Source organism: Pelecanus crispus, chromosome 12 (assembly GCF_030463565.1).
Source record: "Pelecanus crispus isolate bPelCri1 chromosome 12, bPelCri1.pri, whole genome shotgun sequence".
Taxonomy (NCBI): domain Eukaryota; kingdom Metazoa; phylum Chordata; class Aves; order Pelecaniformes; family Pelecanidae; genus Pelecanus; species Pelecanus crispus.
Window position 1 is genome coordinate 29136749 of NC_134654.1, and position 19603 is coordinate 29156351.

The 19603-nt window shown below is 60.5% G+C and overlaps 1 protein-coding gene across 2 annotated transcripts in view; it reads left to right on the top strand.

The window, feature by feature from the left end:
* The window catches only part of DNAH17 (dynein axonemal heavy chain 17), a 39628-nt gene that overhangs the window by 15101 nt on the left and 4924 nt on the right, over window positions 1-19603 (top strand). For both annotated transcript variants that reach the window (XM_075720046.1, XM_075720047.1), the window contains exons 37-74: window positions 194-351; window positions 887-1025; window positions 1536-1763; window positions 1910-2047; window positions 2602-2734; window positions 3014-3141; window positions 3260-3408; window positions 3852-4134; window positions 4281-4454; window positions 5163-5370; window positions 5466-5631; window positions 6234-6336; window positions 6512-6659; window positions 6986-7077; window positions 7260-7421; window positions 7587-7751; window positions 7902-8093; window positions 8555-8821; window positions 9365-9526; window positions 10092-10325; window positions 10509-10673; window positions 10783-10878; window positions 10971-11188; window positions 11434-11641; window positions 11941-12056; window positions 12586-12778; window positions 12888-13123; window positions 13427-13549; window positions 14330-14534; window positions 15079-15243; window positions 15391-15531; window positions 15675-15845; window positions 16037-16159; window positions 16850-17043; window positions 17174-17322; window positions 17452-17579; window positions 18709-18936; window positions 19230-19421. In XM_075720046.1, coding sequence (XP_075576161.1) covers window positions 194-351; window positions 887-1025; window positions 1536-1763; window positions 1910-2047; window positions 2602-2734; window positions 3014-3141; window positions 3260-3408; window positions 3852-4134; window positions 4281-4454; window positions 5163-5370; window positions 5466-5631; window positions 6234-6336; window positions 6512-6659; window positions 6986-7077; window positions 7260-7421; window positions 7587-7751; window positions 7902-8093; window positions 8555-8821; window positions 9365-9526; window positions 10092-10325; window positions 10509-10673; window positions 10783-10878; window positions 10971-11188; window positions 11434-11641; window positions 11941-12056; window positions 12586-12778; window positions 12888-13123; window positions 13427-13549; window positions 14330-14534; window positions 15079-15243; window positions 15391-15531; window positions 15675-15845; window positions 16037-16159; window positions 16850-17043; window positions 17174-17322; window positions 17452-17579; window positions 18709-18936; window positions 19230-19421 — 6480 coding nt within the window. The remainder of the gene's footprint in view (window positions 1-193; window positions 352-886; window positions 1026-1535; window positions 1764-1909; window positions 2048-2601; window positions 2735-3013; window positions 3142-3259; window positions 3409-3851; window positions 4135-4280; window positions 4455-5162; window positions 5371-5465; window positions 5632-6233; window positions 6337-6511; window positions 6660-6985; window positions 7078-7259; window positions 7422-7586; window positions 7752-7901; window positions 8094-8554; window positions 8822-9364; window positions 9527-10091; window positions 10326-10508; window positions 10674-10782; window positions 10879-10970; window positions 11189-11433; window positions 11642-11940; window positions 12057-12585; window positions 12779-12887; window positions 13124-13426; window positions 13550-14329; window positions 14535-15078; window positions 15244-15390; window positions 15532-15674; window positions 15846-16036; window positions 16160-16849; window positions 17044-17173; window positions 17323-17451; window positions 17580-18708; window positions 18937-19229; window positions 19422-19603) is intronic.

Sequence of the window (19603 nt, forward strand, 5' to 3'; positions counted from 1 at the left end):
TTTAAGGCCCACTCTCCCGAGCCCAGGGATTGCTACACTGCCGTGCCTTTGGCAAGCTGTTGATATTATTTCTAGCATTGCCCATGGCACAATGGAACCTCTGGGCTCGTTTTCCACGGGCGGTCGGTGAGGGCGAGCAGGGGAGCAGGGAGCCGCGGGGCTGCCGGCACTGACACCTCCACTCGCCTGCCAGGTGAAATGTGTTCAAGATGCAATTCGCGCCAGGAAGAAAACATTCAATTTCCTTGGAGAGACGATCACTCTGATCCCATCAGTCGGGCTCTTCATTACCATGAACCCTGGCTACGCAGGACGGACAGAACTGCCTGAAAATTTAAAAGCTCTGTTCAGGTACCTGTAGGCAGATGGGTCGGTATGTAACTGGCAGTCATTATAGCATTTACCTCTGTGGTAACACTCACCTGCTACATCTATAACGTGAACTAAGCCTTTGCTAGTGCAAGCAAGGATATTTGTGTGTGCTGGCAGCCCTTGTGTCAGGGAGACCTTGGCACCCCGGGACAGCCCTGCTCAAAGCCCCTGAGATGGTCAAGACGCTGGGAGAGCTGGGCTGCCCAGCCTGGAGAAGAGGATGCTCAGGGTGTCTAATTGCCACCTTCAGCTAAAAATCCAACTGAGAGTAAGAAATAAAGATGGTCAAGCACTGGAAGGGGTGACCCGAGCCCTGCTTGGAGCAGGAGGCTGGACAAGAGACCTCCAGAGACCCCAGCTGGCATAAATTACTGCCCAATTCTCTGATGCTAATGGCAGCAGGGAACAATTCATATTGGAAACTGGGACACAAATTCTTGATGACTGTGGGAGGGTAAGGGGCGTGTGGATGTCTGTGCACAGCCCTGCTAACCTGCCCGCTGCTCTTCTCCAGACCCTGCGCCATGGTGGTCCCCGATTTTGAACTGATCTGTGAAATCATGCTTGTTGCAGAAGGTTTTATTGATGCTAAGCTTCTAGCAAGAAAGTTCATTACTTTGTACACACTCTGCAAAGAGCTACTATCTAAACAGGTAACTTAACAATATCGCAAGGTTCTTTAAGATGAAAGAGTTCATTCAAATTTCACACCTGGCAGATTGTAGTGGGATTGCTGGTAGTAACGTGCTGGCTGACGTTCTGCATAGTTCAGGTCTATGGCTGGACAAATTCCACTTCCACACTGGTGCATTGTATTGGCCTATTTCTGCCTTCTGGAAGAAATCAAGAAGTCCAAAAATAGAACAGAATAGAATAGAATACAATACAATACAGCCAGTTAAGACAAGAGCATCCAGATATTATTCATCTCAACAGAAGCGATTTACAATAAAAAGGTGCTTCCAGGAGCAAGACGGACTGCCATTCGCCTCCTGACTGACTGGGGCTTGTCTTGTAAATAAGCTTGTTTTAAGTCCAGCCTGCTGGGCACTGCGTGGGTAGCCTGGGTGTGGGGCAATGGACAGGGTGTTGCCCTGTAGTGTTGTCTAAAGCAGTTCTCCCTCACCAAAGTGGAATTGTAATACTTTGCTGCCTTTTGGCAGGACCACTATGACTGGGGTCTGCGGGCTATCAAGTCCGTGCTGGTGGTAGCTGGCTCCTTGAAGAGAGGGGACCCCGGCCGTGCTGAGGACCAAGTTCTGATGAGAGCTTTAAGAGACTTCAACATCCCCAAGATCGTGACAGATGACTTGCCTGTCTTCATGGGGCTGATTGGAGACCTGTTCCCAGCCTTGGACGTCCCCAGGAAGAGGGACCTCAACTTTGAGAAGGTGCAGCCCCAGGCGCAGCACCAGCGCTGGACGCATCCCAGCCCTGGCAGTGTCCATTCGGCACTTCTGGGGGCAGCCGGCTCGTCTCCGGGGTCTTGCCGAGGCCGTGACGGCTGCCCGTGGTCAGCGCACGCTCTCCCTCCCAGATCATTAGGCAGTCCATGCTGGAGCTGAAGCTGCAGGCGGAGGAGAGCTTCGTGCTGAAGGTGGTGCAGCTCGAAGAGCTGCTGCAAGTGAGACACTCCGTCTTTGTCGTCGGCAACGCCGGCTGTGGCAAGTCCCAGGTAGCGGCCAAAACATCCCTGAGGACACGGGTCCCCTCCTGCCCCCAGCCAAGCACATCCCACGGCCTCTCAGCGAGGATGTTGCCGCTGGCCTCGGCCGGCCACGCAGACCCCCAGCTGCCCCAGCAGCAGTGTCTGGGTAGGGGACAGCAGCACGGCCAGCGGCCACGGCCACGCCGGGCCCTCCGGCACCATGCGTGCCAGGCTCAGCCCATGGACCTGAGCAGATTGGGGATGCACAGCTCAGGGGCTGCCTGTGAGCAGAGCGGGGACGAGGCAGGGAGCAGGCAGGGGCACGCTCTCACGATGCCCTGCGTGCTGCGGTGCCGGCAGGATGGTGCTGGCTGGCAGGTCTCTGGGCTCCCACAACACCCTGGCCAGGACCAGCTCTGCAGCAGGAGGTCCGGAGCTTTCCCAGCGGCTGTCCGGGCCTGGGTGCTCTGCAGTGGGTGGGAGCCAGGCTCTGTGTCCCTGGCTGCAGGCAAAGGCTGCCGGGGGCTGCAGGCACGCTCGTAGGAGCAGCGGCCGCGGCTGCACGGTTCCCCTCTCCGCAGGTGCTGAGGTCGCTCAACAAGACGTACCAAAGCATGAAGAGGAAGCCGGTCACCGTGGACCTCGACCCAAAGGCTGTGACCTGCAATGAGCTGTTTGGGGTTATTCATCCGTCCACGCGAGAGTGGAAGGACGGTGAGGCACCAACACTTGTGAGCGGTCGCTTACCCCAGGTGGGAACTGGCCCAAACCATCCTTCAGCAGCAGCTGGCGCATAGGCAAATACCTTCATAAAATGTGTCTGTAAGCACTTTGTGATGTGGTGATGGAATGGGAAAAATCTTTCCTTGGGGCTTTTTACTGGAGTGTGAGGGAGAAGTAACATGTTTCAGGGAAGCACCCAGTCCCGTGTGTCCCCCCAGCAAACATGCCATGCGTGGAAAGGACAAACCCATGTGTCTCTCTGTGGGGCAGGTCTGTTTTCTTCAGTGATGCGTGACCTGGCCAACATCACGCATAAGGGGCCCAAGTGGATCATCCTCGATGGAGATATTGACCCCATGTGGATCGAGTCCCTGAACACGGTCATGGATGACAATAAGGTTGGTGCCATCACACCCCAGGAGCTTTGCTCGCTCATTAACTCGGGGTGATCAGCTTGTGTTCATGCCTGGGCCCCAAGATCAGGGGCCACTCCCCATGATGGGCCACTTCCCCCAGGTTCTGACATTGGCCAGCAATGAGCGCATCCCCCTCAACCCCACCATGCGGCTCCTCTTCGAGATCAGCCACCTGCGGACCGCCACGCCGGCAACCGTGTCCCGGGCGGGAATCCTCTACATCAACCCCACGGACCTGGGCTGGAACCCGTGAGCCTGGGGAGGGAGATGGATGGGGTGGGATGGGATGGGACGGGATGGGAATGGGACAGGATGGGACGGGATGAGATGGGAATGGGACGGGATGGGATGGGATGAGATGGGACAGGAGGGGATGGGATGGGATGGGATGGGACAGGAGGGGATGGGATGGGATGGGATGGGATGGGATGGGATGGGATGGGATGGGATGGGACAGGAGGGGATGGGACAGGAGGGGATGGGACAGGAGGGGATGGGACAGGAGGGGATGGGACGGGATGGGATGGGACGGGATGGGATGGGACGGGATGGGATGGGACGGGACAGGAGGGGATGGGACAGGAGGGGATGGGATGGGATGGGATGGGACAGGATGGGATGGGACGGGAGGGGAGGGGATGGGCACTGGCCCCCCCTGCGCTAACCTGCAGCCCTGCCCATCCCTCCCGCAGTGTTGTGACCAGCTGGATCGAGGCGAGGACGGTGCAGTCTGAGAAGGCCAATTTGATGATCCTCTTTGACAAGTACCTGCCCGTGTGCCTAGAGAAGCTCAAGTCCGGATTCAAGAAGATCACCCCTGTCCCCGAGATCACGGTGATACAGACAGTGCTGTACCTGCTGGAGTGCCTCCTGACGCCGCAGACCACCCCGCCAGACTCGCCCCGGGAGCTCTACGAGCTCTACTTCGTCTTCGCCTGCGCCTGGGCCTTCGGCGGGGCCATGTTCCAGGACCAGGTACGGCTGCGGGAGCAACCACTCCGCACCTGCCTGCTCGCCAGAGCCTCCTGCCCAGCTTCGGCCCTCGGCTGCATCCCTTCGGAAAATACTAAAGCAAAAACAGTGGCCAGTTTCTCAGTTTTTCTCTGTTTGCTTCCTCCCAGCTCATGGATTACCGCGTGGAGTTCAGCAAGTGGTGGGTGAATGAGTTTAAAACCATCAAGTTTCCTTCTCAGGGGACGATTTTTGACTATTACATTGATCCAGAAACGAAGAAATTCATGCTCTGGACTGAAAAAGTGCCAAAATTCAAACTCGATCCCGAAGTCCCTTTGCAGGTATTTCCCACAAGCTCTCTGCATTTATGTGTTTTATTTGTTTATTACTCCATGGCTTCCCCGGAGCACCGCTGGGCAAGACCCCTGGAGCGGCGCCGGGATTCGGGCTGGCTCTGCCACGCCGCCGCGCAGGCTGCTGGCACCCGGCAAACCCCGTGGCTGTCTGTGGTTCTGCTTTACCCCACAGAAACCTCAGCAAGAGCTGCAAGTTGCCACTCTTCTTTTTTCATTTCAGATTAACCCGTGGCTTCGTAGATTCTCAGGAAATAATTATCACTGTTGCCTGAATGCAAAAATGGACTTTAAAACTTTATTTGCATGTCTTTTAAATGCTGTCCTGATGGAGGGGGGGGGGGGTGTCAAAGATGTCAGGGAAAGGGAGAGGTGCATTGGCTGAGCAAAGACACTGGGGACAGTTTCAGGAACTGTGCTGTGTTGTTCTGTTTTAATAACTCGTTTTTCTGACAGCTCCTATTTTTGGTCAGAAAGTCTTTAGAATAACCAAGCACCTGAGACCTTTTGCTTTAGAGAGAGACCGGGTTTGCACAGAGAGCATCTTCTGTTAGACCAGCTGGCATTGCTGGAAAAACCAGGCAAGGCTTCCAGCGCGCTGCCCGCTGCTCTAACGGAAGATCCCGCCTCTGCCTGCAAACGTCGACTCCGGCGGCAAGAGGCGAGCTCCAGGGATTGACGGCGCCATTTCCCCAGGCCTCTGTGGTGCACACGACGGAGACCATTCGCCTGCGCTACTTCATGGACCTGCTGATAGAGAAGCAGAGGCCGGTGATGCTGGTGGGGAACGCGGGGACAGGAAAGTCGGTCCTGATGCGGGACAAGCTCGAAGCACTCGGTGCAGATGAACACCTCGTGCAGTCCGTGCCCTTTAACTTCTACACCACCTCGGCCATGCTGCAGGGTAAGGCTGGCCTGAGCTGGCAGCCGGCCCCGCGCTGGCTGCGCCGCACGGCCCTGCGGCGCTGCCCCACCACCCACCTGCTCCTCTCGCTGCAGCTGTCCTTGAGAAGCCCCTGGAGAAGAAATCAGGGAGGAGCTACGGCCCACCCGGGACCAAGAGGCTTATCTACTTCATCGACGACATGAACATGCCGGAGGTGGACAAGTACGGCACCGTGGCACCGCACACACTCATCCGGCAGCACATGGACCACGGGCACTGGTAGGTGCCCAGCCGGCGGCCCCCATCGCGGGGGCTTGGTGACCCTCTGCCCGGCAAACCCGCGCCGTGCTGCCGCCTCTCCCATCCCGGTGGAGCCGTGCCCTGCCCCTGCTGCCTCCTGTGCCATGCTGCCGGTGCAGCCGAGCCACCCATTCTCCCCAGCCCGCTCATTTTCCCATTCCTTGAGCTGCTGCGAAGGCTTTGGCAGAGGAATGGGAAAACTCTCTGCTGGCAACTCCAAACCCCGTCCAAGGCAAACAGTCCTGCTGCCAGCGCTGGTGGGGGAAGCCCCGGCGGGGGATCCCCATGCCTGGCAGTGCAGCACACGGCGCAGGCAGCGGGGTGGGCTTGCTTGGGAAGAGAGGGAGAGGTGACAAGTGCCGGCTGCTGTGGCGAGGTTTGGGGCCAGGTCTGGCCGTGGAGCATGGGAAGGGCCCCACACAGCATCACCAAGAGTGGTGCCAGGCTGCACCGAGCACCGGGAGCATGGGGATCCCCACTCCTGCGTCCCCCCGGACGGAGCTCCACAGGGTCGGTGGGGCGCAGCGCTACTGGAGGAACCCGTACCCGGGGAAAGCGTCACGGTGCCGGTCCCTGCGCAGGTACGACAGGAACAAACTGACCCTGAAGGACATTCACAACTGCCAGTACGTGGCCTGCATGAACCCCACCGCAGGGTCCTTCACCATCGACCCCAGGCTGCAGGTACACGGGGCGGGGGGCTGTGCCCCAGTGGGTTCGCTCTCCTGGGACCGGAGCCCCGAGGGGGTGGGACGGGGTGGGACAGAGTTGGGATGTGATGGGGGACCTCGCAGTGCCGGCTGCCTGCGTCAGCCCCTGGGGACAAAGCTCCCACCTGAATTTTTGCTCCTTTCTGCAGCGCCACTTCTGCGTCTTCGCCGTGAGCTTTCCCGGCCAGGAGGCTCTGCTGGCTGTCTACAGCACCATCCTCGCGCAGCACCTGGCCCTGCAGAAGGTGCCGCCGGCTGTCCAGAAGCTGCAGCCCCAGCTGGTAGCGGCAGCGCTGGGTGAGCCCCTGCCACGCCGGGGGGTGGGAAGGTGGCGAGAGCCGGCGTTGGGAACGCGCCCGCCGGCGCCAGGAAACCCACCCGCACCACAACCGGCCAGTGCCCCCAGAGCCCCACACAGCACCTCTGCATCACGGCACCGGGCAAATGAGACTTCCCTTCCTCCTTTTCTCCTACTCGCGTCCCAAACGCAGCATCGCGTCAGGCTTGTCCTACCTGCCGAAGGTCACGGAGGGGAGAGCGAGGCAGGCTCGGGGATCCTGCCAGAGGCTGCAGTGGTCTCCGGGGACCTGCCCACCCGCTCACCCCCCACTTCCTGCCGACAGCTCTCCACCAGAAAGTCGCCTCCACCTTCTTGCCGACAGCCATCAAGTTCCACTACCTCTTCAACCTCCGCGACCTCTCCAACATATTCCAGGTAGTGGGAGGGCTGTTTCCTCTAAAACATCCTTATTCCTTTCTCTCCTTCATCATGCATCCTCGCAGTGCACCATGTCCTTGAAAAGTACCGTGACCTCTTCCCAAAGCCAATCTTTAAACTCAGCTCTGAGTAGCAGTAAAATAAACCCCCAAGGACTGAGGGATTCGTGTGTTTGTCAGGGCCTCTTGTTCTCCACCCCGGAATGCCTGAAAAGTCCCGTGGACTTGGTGCGTCTCTGGCTCCACGAAGCTGAGAGGGTGTACGGAGACAAGCTCGTCGATGAAAAGGATCAAAAAGGCTTTGGGAAGATGCTGGTGGAAACCTGCAGAAAGTTCTTTGATGTAAGTTGTGCTGAAAAAGGAGGGAGTGCCCCACTCCGGTGGGGCTGCGCTGCCAGGCTGAGCTCCCTGGCACAGGCTTGGCGGTGGCATGGGCAGCGGAACCCCCCGGGCGCCCCACGGCCGAGCCCCACGGCCGAGCCCCATGTCTGGCCTCGCCTCTCCCAGGAACTCGGCGAAGACCTGGTGTTCGCCAAGCCCAACATCTACTGCCACTTCGCCGAGGGCATGGGGGAGCCCAAGTACCTGCCGGTGCCGAGCTGGCCGGCTCTGAACAAGCTTCTGGGGGAAGCCTTGGACAACTACAACGAGGTGAACGCGGCGATGAGCCTGGTGAGTGCCCTGCTGCGTGCTGAGGCAGCGCTTGCACTGCAGAGACGCAGCTGCAGCATCGCTCTCGCTTGGGCTCGTACGTTATGGGGTGTTTGCTGCTTTTCCTGCTGTGATTCAGAATAGCAAACCTTCCCCTCCTGTTTTCTTCAGGTGCTCTTTGAAGACGCAGTGTCTCATATTTGCAGAATTAGTCGGATCTTAGAGTCTCCCCGGGGCAACGCGCTGCTGGTGGGGGTAGGAGGCAGCGGGAAGCAGAGTCTGGCACGGCTAGCAGCGTACATCAGCAACCTGAACGTGTTTCAGATTACGCTGAAGAAAGGCTACAACATCCCAGACTTGAAGGTGAGAGCAGCTTTCCTCCCGGCCCCGTGGGGCAGCGCCGCCCACTCGTGGGACAGATCCTGCAAACGCGGAGCGGTGCTAAGGTCCACGGTGGCTCCGGTGCCTGGGGTGGGTGCACGGGGCTCTGCTCTCATCGCTGCGTCTGTGCACCCTGTGATCTGCTCAAAGGTGCTTTCTGAGCACCCACAAGTCCTGCCCCGAGGGGCTGCAGTGTTTCCCCAGCCAGGGTTGGGCCGGAGCCCCTCGCAAGGGAGGTGGGGTGCAGGCTGTCCTGGCAGCTGGCCCCGACTCCGAGCAGAGCAACAGGCACCCATCACCTTCCCAAAGGCTCCTTCCCAAAGGCATCCTCCTGGCTTCCCGGGGCGGCCGAGGGGCACCAGGCTGTGCCGAACCGGTCGCTTCGGAAGAGCTCGGGGGATTGAGGAGAGGGTGGGGGTGACGGTTTCTCTCTCCCGCCCCAGCTGGACCTCGCATCCCAGTACATCAAGGCGGCCGTGAAGAACATCCCCACCGTGTTCCTGATGACGGACTCCCAGGTTGCTGAAGAATCGTTCCTGGTCCTAATCAATGACTTCCTGGCGTCTGGGGAGGTGCCGGAGCTTTTTCAGGATGATGACCTGGAAAACATTATCAGTGCCATGAGGCCCCAAGTGAAGTTCCTTGGATTACAAGATACAAGGGAAAACTGCTGGAAATTATTTATAGAGAAAGTCAGGCGTCAGTTAAAGGTGAGCATTCACTCAGGAGAGGGGGTTTGTCAGTGCTCCTGACTTGCCTAATCCAAAACCTACTTGCAGACAGAACACACACACAAAGGAAAAACCCACGTGGTTTCATTACATGGTGATGGGTTTGGGTGAAAGGTGTTTTGAGAGGCTCCCCAGCCAATGGTGCGCTCTCAGCCCCAGGGGCACAGCTCTTCACACCCACGTATTTCCCTCCCTTGGGGCACAGCGGGGTGAGCAGCATCCATGGCTGCCAGCCCCGGCCAGGCTGTGCTGGGCACTCGCAGGGACACAACGCTGGCACCGTGCTCGGCCGCTGGCCGCAGCCACCAAAGGGGATGCGGTGCTGAGAGGCGCGGGGCACACAGTCGCAGACCATCTCCTGTGTACTGGGAAGGGGAGTGAACGGGCAGGAGGCAAAGTCCCAATCACCAGCAGAAGAGTTTGCAGCAATGCGGAGCCCGCAGCGATGCTCCTGCCGCCCCACGTGCGAGCTTAGCCCCCGGCAGCGGGGATGCCCTGCTCACCCGTGGTGCTCTGCCCCAGGTCATCCTCTGCTTCTCCCCCGTGGGCTCAACCCTGCGGGTGCGGGCGAGGAGGTTCCCCGCCGTGGTCAACTGCACGGCCATCGACTGGTTCCAGGAGTGGCCGGAGGATGCGCTCGTGTCCGTCAGCAGCAGGTTCCTGGAGGAAACAGGGGACATCGAGGTGAGCTGGAACCCCAGGTCGGTGCACACACAGACCTCTGTCCTGGGGCACTGGGGAAACCAGGCTGCTTTGGGGAATGACCTGCACCGATGCTGCTCTCCTTGTTGCAACGTGCCTGGGGATGGGAGCCTGGTGTGACCAGGGGTGCTGGGGACAGAGAGCCGGGGATGGGGTCTGGGGTTAGCTCACAGCCAGCTCCAGGGTCAGAGCCTGTGGCTCCACACCGTGCAGGTGGGGACAAACCTTTCCTTGTTTCCCGTTTGCCCTTAAAACACTGCCACAAATTACAGCCTGAAAAGAGCAGCTTTTCCCCAGTGCAGCCCAGGTTAACCTGGGAGATTAGAGCCAGGAAAACCAGAGCGGGGCTTAAGAACCAGCATCGTTAGTGCTGTGATCACCTACATCTCTCAGCCATGCGTTGTGCTGTTTAACAAAAAGTGGTGCTTTGCCTCCCAGCCTCTGTGGCTGGATGTGGAACCAACGCTGCGGGAAGGCTCGGTTCTACCCCAGCGCTGGTACTGCGGCCACATGCCGCAGCGGCTCGCTGTCTGTGCTCCTGGTGCAGGCCGACGTCAAGGTCTCTATCAGCCAGTTCATGTCCTACGTCCACATGAGCGTTAAGGAGATGTCCAAGACCTACCTGGCCGTGGAGAGACGCTATAATTACACCACCCCAAAGACCTTCCTGGAGCAGATAAAGCTCTACCAAAACCTGCTGTCAAAAAAAAGGAGCGAGCTCACCGCCAAGATCGAGAGGCTGGAGAAGGGGCTGACGAAGCTGCAGAGCACGGCGTCGCAGGTGCCTGCCCACAGCATCGCGCCCGCTGCGGGTCCAGCGTGGAGGGGCAAGAGGGGGGGAGTCCCCGCAGGGCGGTGACGGTGGCCGCGAGGTCCCCGAGCCGTACTGAGCCACCGCGGCGAGGCTGGGCAGGGCTCAGCAGGATCAGCCCTCTGATCCTCTCTGTTTCTCCCCCTGGTCAAGGTGGACGACCTGAAAGCCAAGCTGGCGGTCCAGGAGGCAGAGCTGAAGCTGAAGAACGAGGACGCGGATAAACTGATCCACGTGGTGGGCGTCGAGACGGACAAGGTCAGCAGGGAGAAAGCCGTTGCTGATGAGGAGGAGCTGAAGGTCCAGGCCATCAACACGGTGCGTGGTGCCGAGGCGGTGCCCACCGCAGCAGGGTCCCACACAGGACAGGGCAGCACAAGCTGCCGGCTCCAGCCGCTCACCCCGTCCCATCCCCTCGCCTCCCCAGAACGTGGCTGAGAAGCAGCGAGCCTGCGAGAGCGACCTGGCGAAAGCGGAGCCGGCGCTCGTGGCCGCCCAGGAGGCCCTCAACACGCTCAACAAGGTGGGCAACCCCTCGGTGGGAAGCGGGTCCCCGGCTGGCGCTGGCGTCCCCAGGCCGGGGCGATGCTCAGTGGCCCCGCGGTCCCTTCCCAGAACAACCTGACAGAGCTGAAGTCCTTCGGGTCCCCGCCCCAAGCGGTGGTGAACGTGACGGCAGCTGTGATGGTCCTGACGGCCCCCGGGGGCAAGATACTGAAGGATAAGAGCTGGAAGGCAGCAAAAGTGATGATGGGAAAAGTAGACACTTTCCTCGACGCCTTAAAGAAGTTTGACAAGGAGCACATCCCCGAGGCCTGTATCAAGGCATTTCAGTGAGTCCGCGGCCGGTTCCTGCCCCCTTCCCGGCCCCCGCCGCAGGGCCGCCCTGGGCAGGGTGTCCAGGAGGGATTCCCACCCAGCAAGCGCAGCGGCGTTCGAGGGGCGGGAGTGGGATCCCGGCGTTTGCACTGCTCTCCCGCCCTGCCGCCCATCGGCAGCCCAAGCCCCGGCAGGAGCGGGACGGGGCCGCCGGCAGCCGCAGCACAGTGTCATAGCACGGGGTGCTCTCCCGTTCCAGGCCCTACCAGTCCGACCCCAGTTTTGATCCGGAGTTCATCATGTCAAAGTCAACAGCCGCGGCAGGTCTGTGCTCCTGGTGCCTAAACATCGTTCGCTTCTACGAGGTGTTCTGCGAGGTGGAGCCCAAGAGGCAGGCTCTGGAGGAGGCCAACGCTGAGCTGGCGGAAGCACAAGAAAAACTCAGTCGCATTAAGAACAAAATTGCCGTAAGTGCGTGCCCCCTCCCGCAGCCGCTGGCCAGGGACGGCTGCCAGAGCCGGCCGCTGTTTGCCTTGGCTGGCGCCCGCCACGGCCCCCATCAGCCACCGGCAATTCGGCTGCGGGTCACGGCCGTAAGCCAAAAATGAATTCTGATAGTTCATATAACCTGGAGCCCAGGTGCAAGAGCTGCGTCGGGGCTGCTGCGAAGCTCCTTCGGGTCTGCAGAGCTCTCTCCTGGCCCGGCAGCTTACTGCAGCTGCACTGTGTGTGCAGGAGGTAACTGGAGATGCGTTGTCTTTTGAAGGACCTGAATGCCAACTTGGCAGCTCTCACTGCAGAATTTGAGAAAGCTACAGCTGAAAAAATCAAATGTCAGCAGGAGGCTGATGCAACCAACAGAGTCATCACGCTGGCAAACAGGTACTGTGCAAATGCTGGCTCCAGAAGCCCTGGGACCGTCTGCTGCTCCCTGGCATTGCCTGGTGACGACGACAGAGGGGGCATGGAAGCATCAGAGCCCCTCCCTCCCCCCAAAATAAAAAATCCCGAGTATGAATTGGGCCAGAAATTTAGGGGGGGATGCAGCCACATGCCCCAGGTGAGGGCAGCCCACCGCCCGAGCAGAGGTGGGTTAATCCCAACGAGCAGAGGTGGGTTAATCCCAACGAGCAGAGGTGGGTTAATCCCAACATGCAGAGGCGGGTTAATCCCAACGAGCAGAGGCGGGTTAATCCCAACGTGCAGAGGTGGGTTAATCCCAACGAGCAGAGGCGGGTTAATCCCAACGTGCAGAGGTGGGTTAATCCCAACGTGCAGAGGTGGGTTAATCCCAACGTGCAGAGGTGGGTTAATCCCAACGAGCAGAGGTGGGTTAATCCCAACAGCTTCGGTGACGTCTGCCCTGGGGCATCAGCACCACAGCAGCCGCCATCTCCTCTCACCCCCCCAGGCTCATCGGGGGCCTGGCATCCGAAAACATCCGCTGGGCTGAGTCAGTGGAGATGCTCAGAGAGCAGGAGAAGACGCTGTGCGGAGACGTGCTGCTGGTCTCCGCCTTCGTGTCCTACGTCGGCTACTTCACCAAGAAGTACAGGGCCGAGCTGCTGGAGAAGCACTGGATCCCCTTCCTCCACGAGCTGGCGGTGAGTGGCCGCGGGTCCCGTCCCGGGGTGCCCGGGGCTCCTTCCCCCCATGCCCGCCGGCACGAAGGGGCTCCCGCTCCTCCATGGCCCAACAGCCCCTCCCCGGCAGGTGCCCATCCCCATCACCCCAGGGCTGGACCCCCTCAGCCTCCTCACCGACACCGCTGACGTGGCTGCCTGGAGCAACCAGGGGCTGCCCAGCGACCGCACGTCCACCGAGAACGCCACCATCCTCTGCAACACCCAGCGATGGCCCCTGGTCGTGGACGCCCAGCTCCAGGGCATCAAGTGGATCAAGAACAAATACGGGGAGGAGCTGCGGGCCATCCGCCTGGGCCAGAGGAGGTGGGTCGGGTGCTGCGGGGCAGCCGCGGGCTCGGGCTGGAACGGCCCCCCCTTCCCCTGCCACCAAAGGGGCGCGGGGCTCGGCAGGCCAGGGCACCCACGTCCCCCACCAGACTCGGGACACCCAAGGGCAGCAGCACCGATGGGGGCACCCGGCACCTCCACGGGCTCTGCGGGGGCCAGGGCTGGCAGACCACTGCGGGGGTCCCACGGGGGTGCAGCGGCTGGAGGGTGTTCGCCTGAGCTCCCCGCAGCGATGCGCAGCTCACCCCACACCGCACCGCTCTCCCCTCCCGGCCGCAGCTATCTGGACACCATCGAGCAGGCGGTTTCCGAAGGACAGACGCTGCTGATCGAGGACGTCGGTGAGACGGTGGAGCCAGTGCTGGACCACCTGCTCGGCAGGAACACCACCAAGAAGGGCAGGTCAGCACACCCTGTTCTCCGGTGCTGAGGAATTTCACCTCCTCTGAGCAACCACTGCTGCCCCAAATGCCGATCTATGCCCCTTTGCGCGACAGCAGCTGGGGCCTGATCCTTCCCCACGCACATGAGAGCCTCTGGCCACATCCCCTAGTTTTCTCCGGCTATTTCCCACTGGGGACACTTGTAGTTGATGTGACGTTTTGGACCGTTCTGGTCTGCATAGTCCAGTTCATTCAGTGGTTCAAGAGCATGTTCCCTGGTGCACCTGCAGTAGGGTCCGATAAACTGGGAGGATTCCCTTGGCAGACAGAAGCTATCCCGTGATGGGGCTTTTGCCAAGAGCCCCCTGCCCCATCTCCCCAACCCTACTCGGCACTGCCAGCCCCGCCGCAGGCAGCGCTGCCTTCCCCGGACACCACCGACCTTCCTGGCTGCGTTCCCCAGGGTCTGGCATGGGCTGGTCCCCTGGGACTGCAGGGACGGGGCTCTGGGGCTGCTGGGGAGGGTGCTGTGCCACCCTCCCCTTGTATCGTGGCACGGTGCCTGCAAGCAGCACGAGTCCAGAAGCCATCTGAGCGCTGCTGGCCGGGCAGCAGCCAGCTCCTGCTCCTCCATCCTTTCCCTGCCAGGGCTCTTTCAACTTCTGCCCTTGCTACGCCTTTTCCCGACCAGTGAAATACATCTCGAGTGGCCAGGAACAGCATATGGGTTTGAGGGTTTCTGTCTGTGACAAGTTACTGCCCAGTGTACAGAAATTAATTTGTTTAATTAACTGAACAGATACATTAGGATAGGAGATAAAGAAGTGGAATATCACCCGCGCTTCCGCCTGATTCTGCACACCAAATTTTCCAACCCTCACTACAAGCCGGAGGTGCAGGCTCAGTGTACCCTGATCAACTTCTTGGTGACCCGGGAGGGACTGGAGGACCAGCTCCTGGCTGCTGTGGTGGCCAAAGAGCGGCCAGACCTGGAGACCCTGAAGGTACGAACCCAGCTGCCGGCAAGACGGTAGCAGAGAGCGGCCCAGGGGAGCTGCGGTGCCTTTTTTGGCAGGGAGCAGTGAGATCTCACCTCCCTGAGCTTGCTGTTGCTTATCGAGAGCCGAACAAGTCCCAGTCAGAGCCTGCCATCTGCATGGGCGGCTGTGGGGCCACCGTTGCCCCGCGGAGCCTGGCGCTGGCACGGGCGCGCTCGCTGCTTCACCCCACGGGTGACAGCGCGTCCCGGGAGGGGCCACGTCCACCCTCCTCTTGCATCGGCGCTTCGGTGACAGCATGAAAAACTTGGCTGGTTTCTCAGAGACCCAAAGCTGAGCTGACAGGCACCTCAGTACGTTGCCTGGGCTGCATTTGTAAAGGCAGAATTTCTAATTAGTAGAACATAAAACCAGCAGAAGCGCTGATGGTTCACACTCTGCCGCACGCAGTTGGTTAGGGAGCGCCCAGTGTAAGTCACGGCGATTGATGCCAGAGTTTCGCCGCGGTCTCTTGAATGACACGCGTCTCTCCGGGGCGCTGGTGTTGTAGGCAAACCTCACAAAGAGCCAGAACGAGTTCAAGATCAATCTGAAGGAGCTGGAGGACTCCCTGCTCGCCCGGCTCTCTGCTGCTGCGGGGCACTTCCTGGGGGACACGGCGCTGGTGGAGAACCTGGAAACAACGAAGCGCACAGCCATGGAAATTGAGGAAAAAGTAAGCGAGCAGCCCTGGAGCTGGTGCTGCAGTGCTGCGGGAGAGCTCTCCCGGGCCACACTGGGCAGCCGGTGCTCAGCGGGAGGTTGGGTGCTGCTTCGGCATGTGGCAGGATGCTGGACAACACCCACCTTTGTGTGCGTCAAGGTGAAAGAGGCTAAAGTCACCGAAGTCCAAATAAATGTCGCCAGAGAAAATTACAGGCCAGCGGCAGAGCGAGCATCCCTGCTGTACTTCATCCTGAGCGACCTCAACAAGATCAACCCCATCTACCAGTTCTCTCTCAAGGTAGATGTGGAGCAAGGAGGGAATTGCTTTGTAGGGGCAGGACAGGATTTGGGGAACTCGGAGATTGGGTGTTTCAGCATTTACGCTGCTAACAAAACACCCAGCAGCCCGGGCGCTGAGCTGCGCACCCGGCTCTTCCTCAGGCATTCAACGGGGTCTTTGAGAAAGCCATTCAGCGCGCCGCCCCCGACAACGACATCAAGCAAAGGGTGATCAACCTGACAGATGAGATCACCTACTCAGTCTATATGTACACTGCACGGGGACTCTTTGAGAGAGACAAACTCATTTTCCTGGCCCAGGTTGCCTTCCAGGTAACGCGTGCAAATGTTTGGGGTTTTTGTTGTATAATACCGTACACGAGTTTTTTGTTGGTTTAGACAGGTAGTTCTCTTACTTCTGTGCTGCTGCTGGATGCCCGGTAGCTTCTCGCCCGGAGCGCAGCCCCTTGCGCCGAGGCCATGTGAGCCAGGGCGGTCGTGACGCTGCGCTCCCAACTCGCCAGGTCCTGGCAATCAAGAAAGAAGTGAACCCGGTGGAGCTGGACTTTCTTCTGCGCTTCCCTTCCAAGGCCGGCGTTGTGTCCCCCGTGGACTTCCTGCAGCCCCAGGGCTGGGGTGGCATCAAGGTCGGTCCGCACGGTCGCCTGCTGTGCCGAGGCAATGCCAGCACGGCCCCCAGCACGGCGGGTCCAGGGTCACCTGCAGCACCCGGGAGGGTCCACAAAGCCCCCCCACCCCCTGCGGCTGAGGACTCCCAGCACGTTCCGGCCCCCGGCAGGGGCTGCAGGATGGCAGCATGCCAGCGGCGCGGGGGTCCCCACCCAGCCCTGCAGCAGGCGGTGGGGTCGGCCGTTCAGCTGACCGAGCGCCAGAGACAGCCTGTCCCACCACTCCCCCTCCTCTGCACATCCCGCTCGCCCCGGGGGCTGAGGGAAAGCGGAGACGGGCTGCTGGCGCTGGCAGGAGGAGGCAGCTGGCGAGGTTGTGTGTCGGCAGCATGCCAGACTGTCCGTGTCCCCTGTGTGCCCGGCTCCTTGCCCATGAGCTCGGGGGTGTCCGAGCGATGCCCTGCCAGCCCGCACGCAGTGTCCCCATTTCACTTTGCATCCTTGGCACCCCAGGGATGCCTCTGGGAGCCCCAACACGGCCGGGCCTGGCGGAGGGCAGGTCTGGCAGCCTGCCTGGGCCGGTGGAGCAGGGCCGTGGGACCCCTCGGGGCCTGGCTGCGGCACAGCACCATCCCCACGTGCACGCAGCTCCTCAGGGAGGGCGAGCAGAGCCCAGGGGTGAGTTATCCTTCTCTGCGGAACCTGAAGGTGCTCTCAGAAATGGAAGAGTTCAAGAACTTGGACAGCGACATCGAGGGCTCGGCAAAGCGATGGAAAAAGTTTGTGGAGTCCGAGGTGCCGGAGAAGGAGGTGTTCCCCAAGGAGTGGAAGAACAAGACGGCCCTGCAGAAGCTGTGCATGCTGCGGTGCATGCGGCCGGACAGGATGAGCTACGCCATCAGGTGCGCTGGCGCCTGCCCGGGGAGCACAGCACGGTGCTCTCCTGGCAAGAGCCCCGCGGCATCACCACGCCAGCTGCCCCCAGTGACCGTGTTTGTTCCTAACTCACATTACGGTTTCATTTTTCTGTAGGAACTTTGTGGAAGAGAAGATGGGGAGCAAGTTTGTGGAAGGAAGGAGCATTGAGCTCTCCAAGGTGTACAAGGAGAGCAGCCCCTCCACGCCCCTGTTCTTCATTCTCTCCCCTGGCGTCGACCCGCTGAAGGACGTGGAGGCCCTGGGTGAGCCCACGAGGGCTGCGTGCTGCTGCTGGGTTGAGCAGCGAACGGCCGCAGCTGCGCGGCCCCGACTTCGTACTAATACTATCAAAAAAGGCATCTCATGCCGTGGCGGTTTCCTCCCCTCCCCAGGCAAAAAGCTGAGCTTCACCATCGACAACGGGAGGATCCACAACGTGTCGCTGGGGCAGGGCCAGGAGGCCGTGGCAGAACGGGCCCTGGAGGTGGCGGCCGCTCAGGGGCACTGGGTCATCCTGCAGGTGCGTGGGGGGGCACCGGGGCGCGCAGCGGGGTGCACGGCCCTGCCGGCAACCGGGCACACCGGGGCGTGCAAACCTGCCGGCAACCAGGCACACTGGGGTGCACAGCCCTGCCGGCAACCGGGCACACTAGGGTGTGCAACCCTGCCGGCAACCGGGCACACCGGGGCGTGCAACCCTGCCAGCAACCAGGCACACTGGGGCACACAGCCCTGCCAGCAACCACGCACACCAGGGTGCACCGCGGGGTGCAGAGCCCTGCCAGCAACCGGGCAAGCCGGAGCACACCGTGGTGCACGCAGCCATGCCAGCTGCCAGATGTGGCTCAGAGTGTCCCCGGGCTCCCCCAGCCTCAGCATCCCCGTTGACACGAAGGTGGTGTTTGGGATGGCTGACACTCGGGGAGCGCCGGCAGCTGCTCCGCTCCCCTGGACCCGGCGCATCAGCAGTCGTACACGGCCTCGGTGCTCAGCACCCACAGTGGCCACGTCCAAGCTTGTCCTCGGTGGGGCAGAGGCAGGAGCAGGGAGGGGACCCGGGGCGGCGGCAGCACCGCCGGCAGCAGGAAGGCACGGGGCTGCCTCGAGCAGGGGTGGCGGGAAGGGGGCAGGGAGGGGACACAGGGGGGCTCAGGGAAACAGGGGAGGCCAGAGCGGGGGGAGCAGTGCCCCTCGCTCCCTGCAGCAGGGGTGGGGACACAGTACCAGCGGGCAGGGGCTGGGGCACGATGGCCCTTACCCTCACTGCACCACCACGGGCAAGGCAGGAGGCGAGGGGACACCCAGGACAGACCTTCGGTGTACACCAAGCACTGCCGGTCTGCGCCAAGGGAACCGGAGAGGGGACACAGAGCAGGAGACCAGCAACAGGGAGTGGAGGCCAAAAGCGTGGGAGGCCGTCCAAAGAGGATGGCAGCCCTGCAGCGGGGGTGCGGGGTTTTTCACGGCGTACCCCACGTGACGGCAGTGACGCTGCCTGGGTTTAGCTGGGTGTCCCCAGCCCAAGCGGTGCCGTGTGGTGCTGCACCTGCTCTGTGTGGAGCCACACGAGGAATGGGGGGGGGGGGGACACAAGTGGTTCCCGAGGTTGTACTTCAGCCCGAGCAGTACAGGAGGGGTTCCTGTTGCAGAACATTCATCTGGTGGCCCGGTGGCTGGGCACGCTGGAGAAGATGGTGGAGCAGTACAGCCTGGGCAGCCACGCCGACTACCGGGTGTTCATGAGCGCTGAGCCAGCCCCCAGCCCCGAGGCACACATCATCCCGCAGGGACTGCTGGAAAACGCCATCAAAATCACCAACGAGCCGCCGACGGGCATGTATGCCAACCTGCACAAAGCCCTCGACCTCTTCACCCAGGTACCCTCGCCCCACCGCGGTCGTGCAATGCACAGCCAGTTGCTTTCAACTTTTTTGGGTCAGTGTGTCCAGCTCACCCCATCCCCGGGGTTTCACGGGCTGAGCATCTTTGGGGGCATCACTGCAGACACAGATGCTGCGCCAGGAGCCAACCCATGCTTTTTTTTTTTTTTTTTAAATAAACAACCTTCAGTTCTCTTTTGCCATCGTTAATTTTCTTCAATAGAAGGATGGCCGATAGCGATATTCACTCATTCACTTGCAAACACATTCTCATTTTTATTCCACTGCAGGACACATTAGAGATGTGCAGCAAAGAAATCGAGTTCAAATGCATCTTGTTTGCGCTCTGTTACTTCCACGCGGTGGTGGCCGAGCGGCGCAAGTTTGGCACTCAGGGCTGGAACAGATCTTACCCCTTCAACAACGGTGACCTGACCATATCGATTAACGTCCTGTACAACTACTTGGAGGCTAACCCCAAGGTAAGGGACTTCCAAAGTGACCGTACCTCAGCACAATACACACTATGACAATTTTTAGGGGGAAAAAAAAAAAAAAAAAAAACACATCAGTTTGCTGCACAAGTGCCATCTCTTAAGGAAACACAGCGCTGCCGGTAGTGCTTCCCCTCCTCCCCAGGGAGCTGCCTGCACGCTCTGGCAGG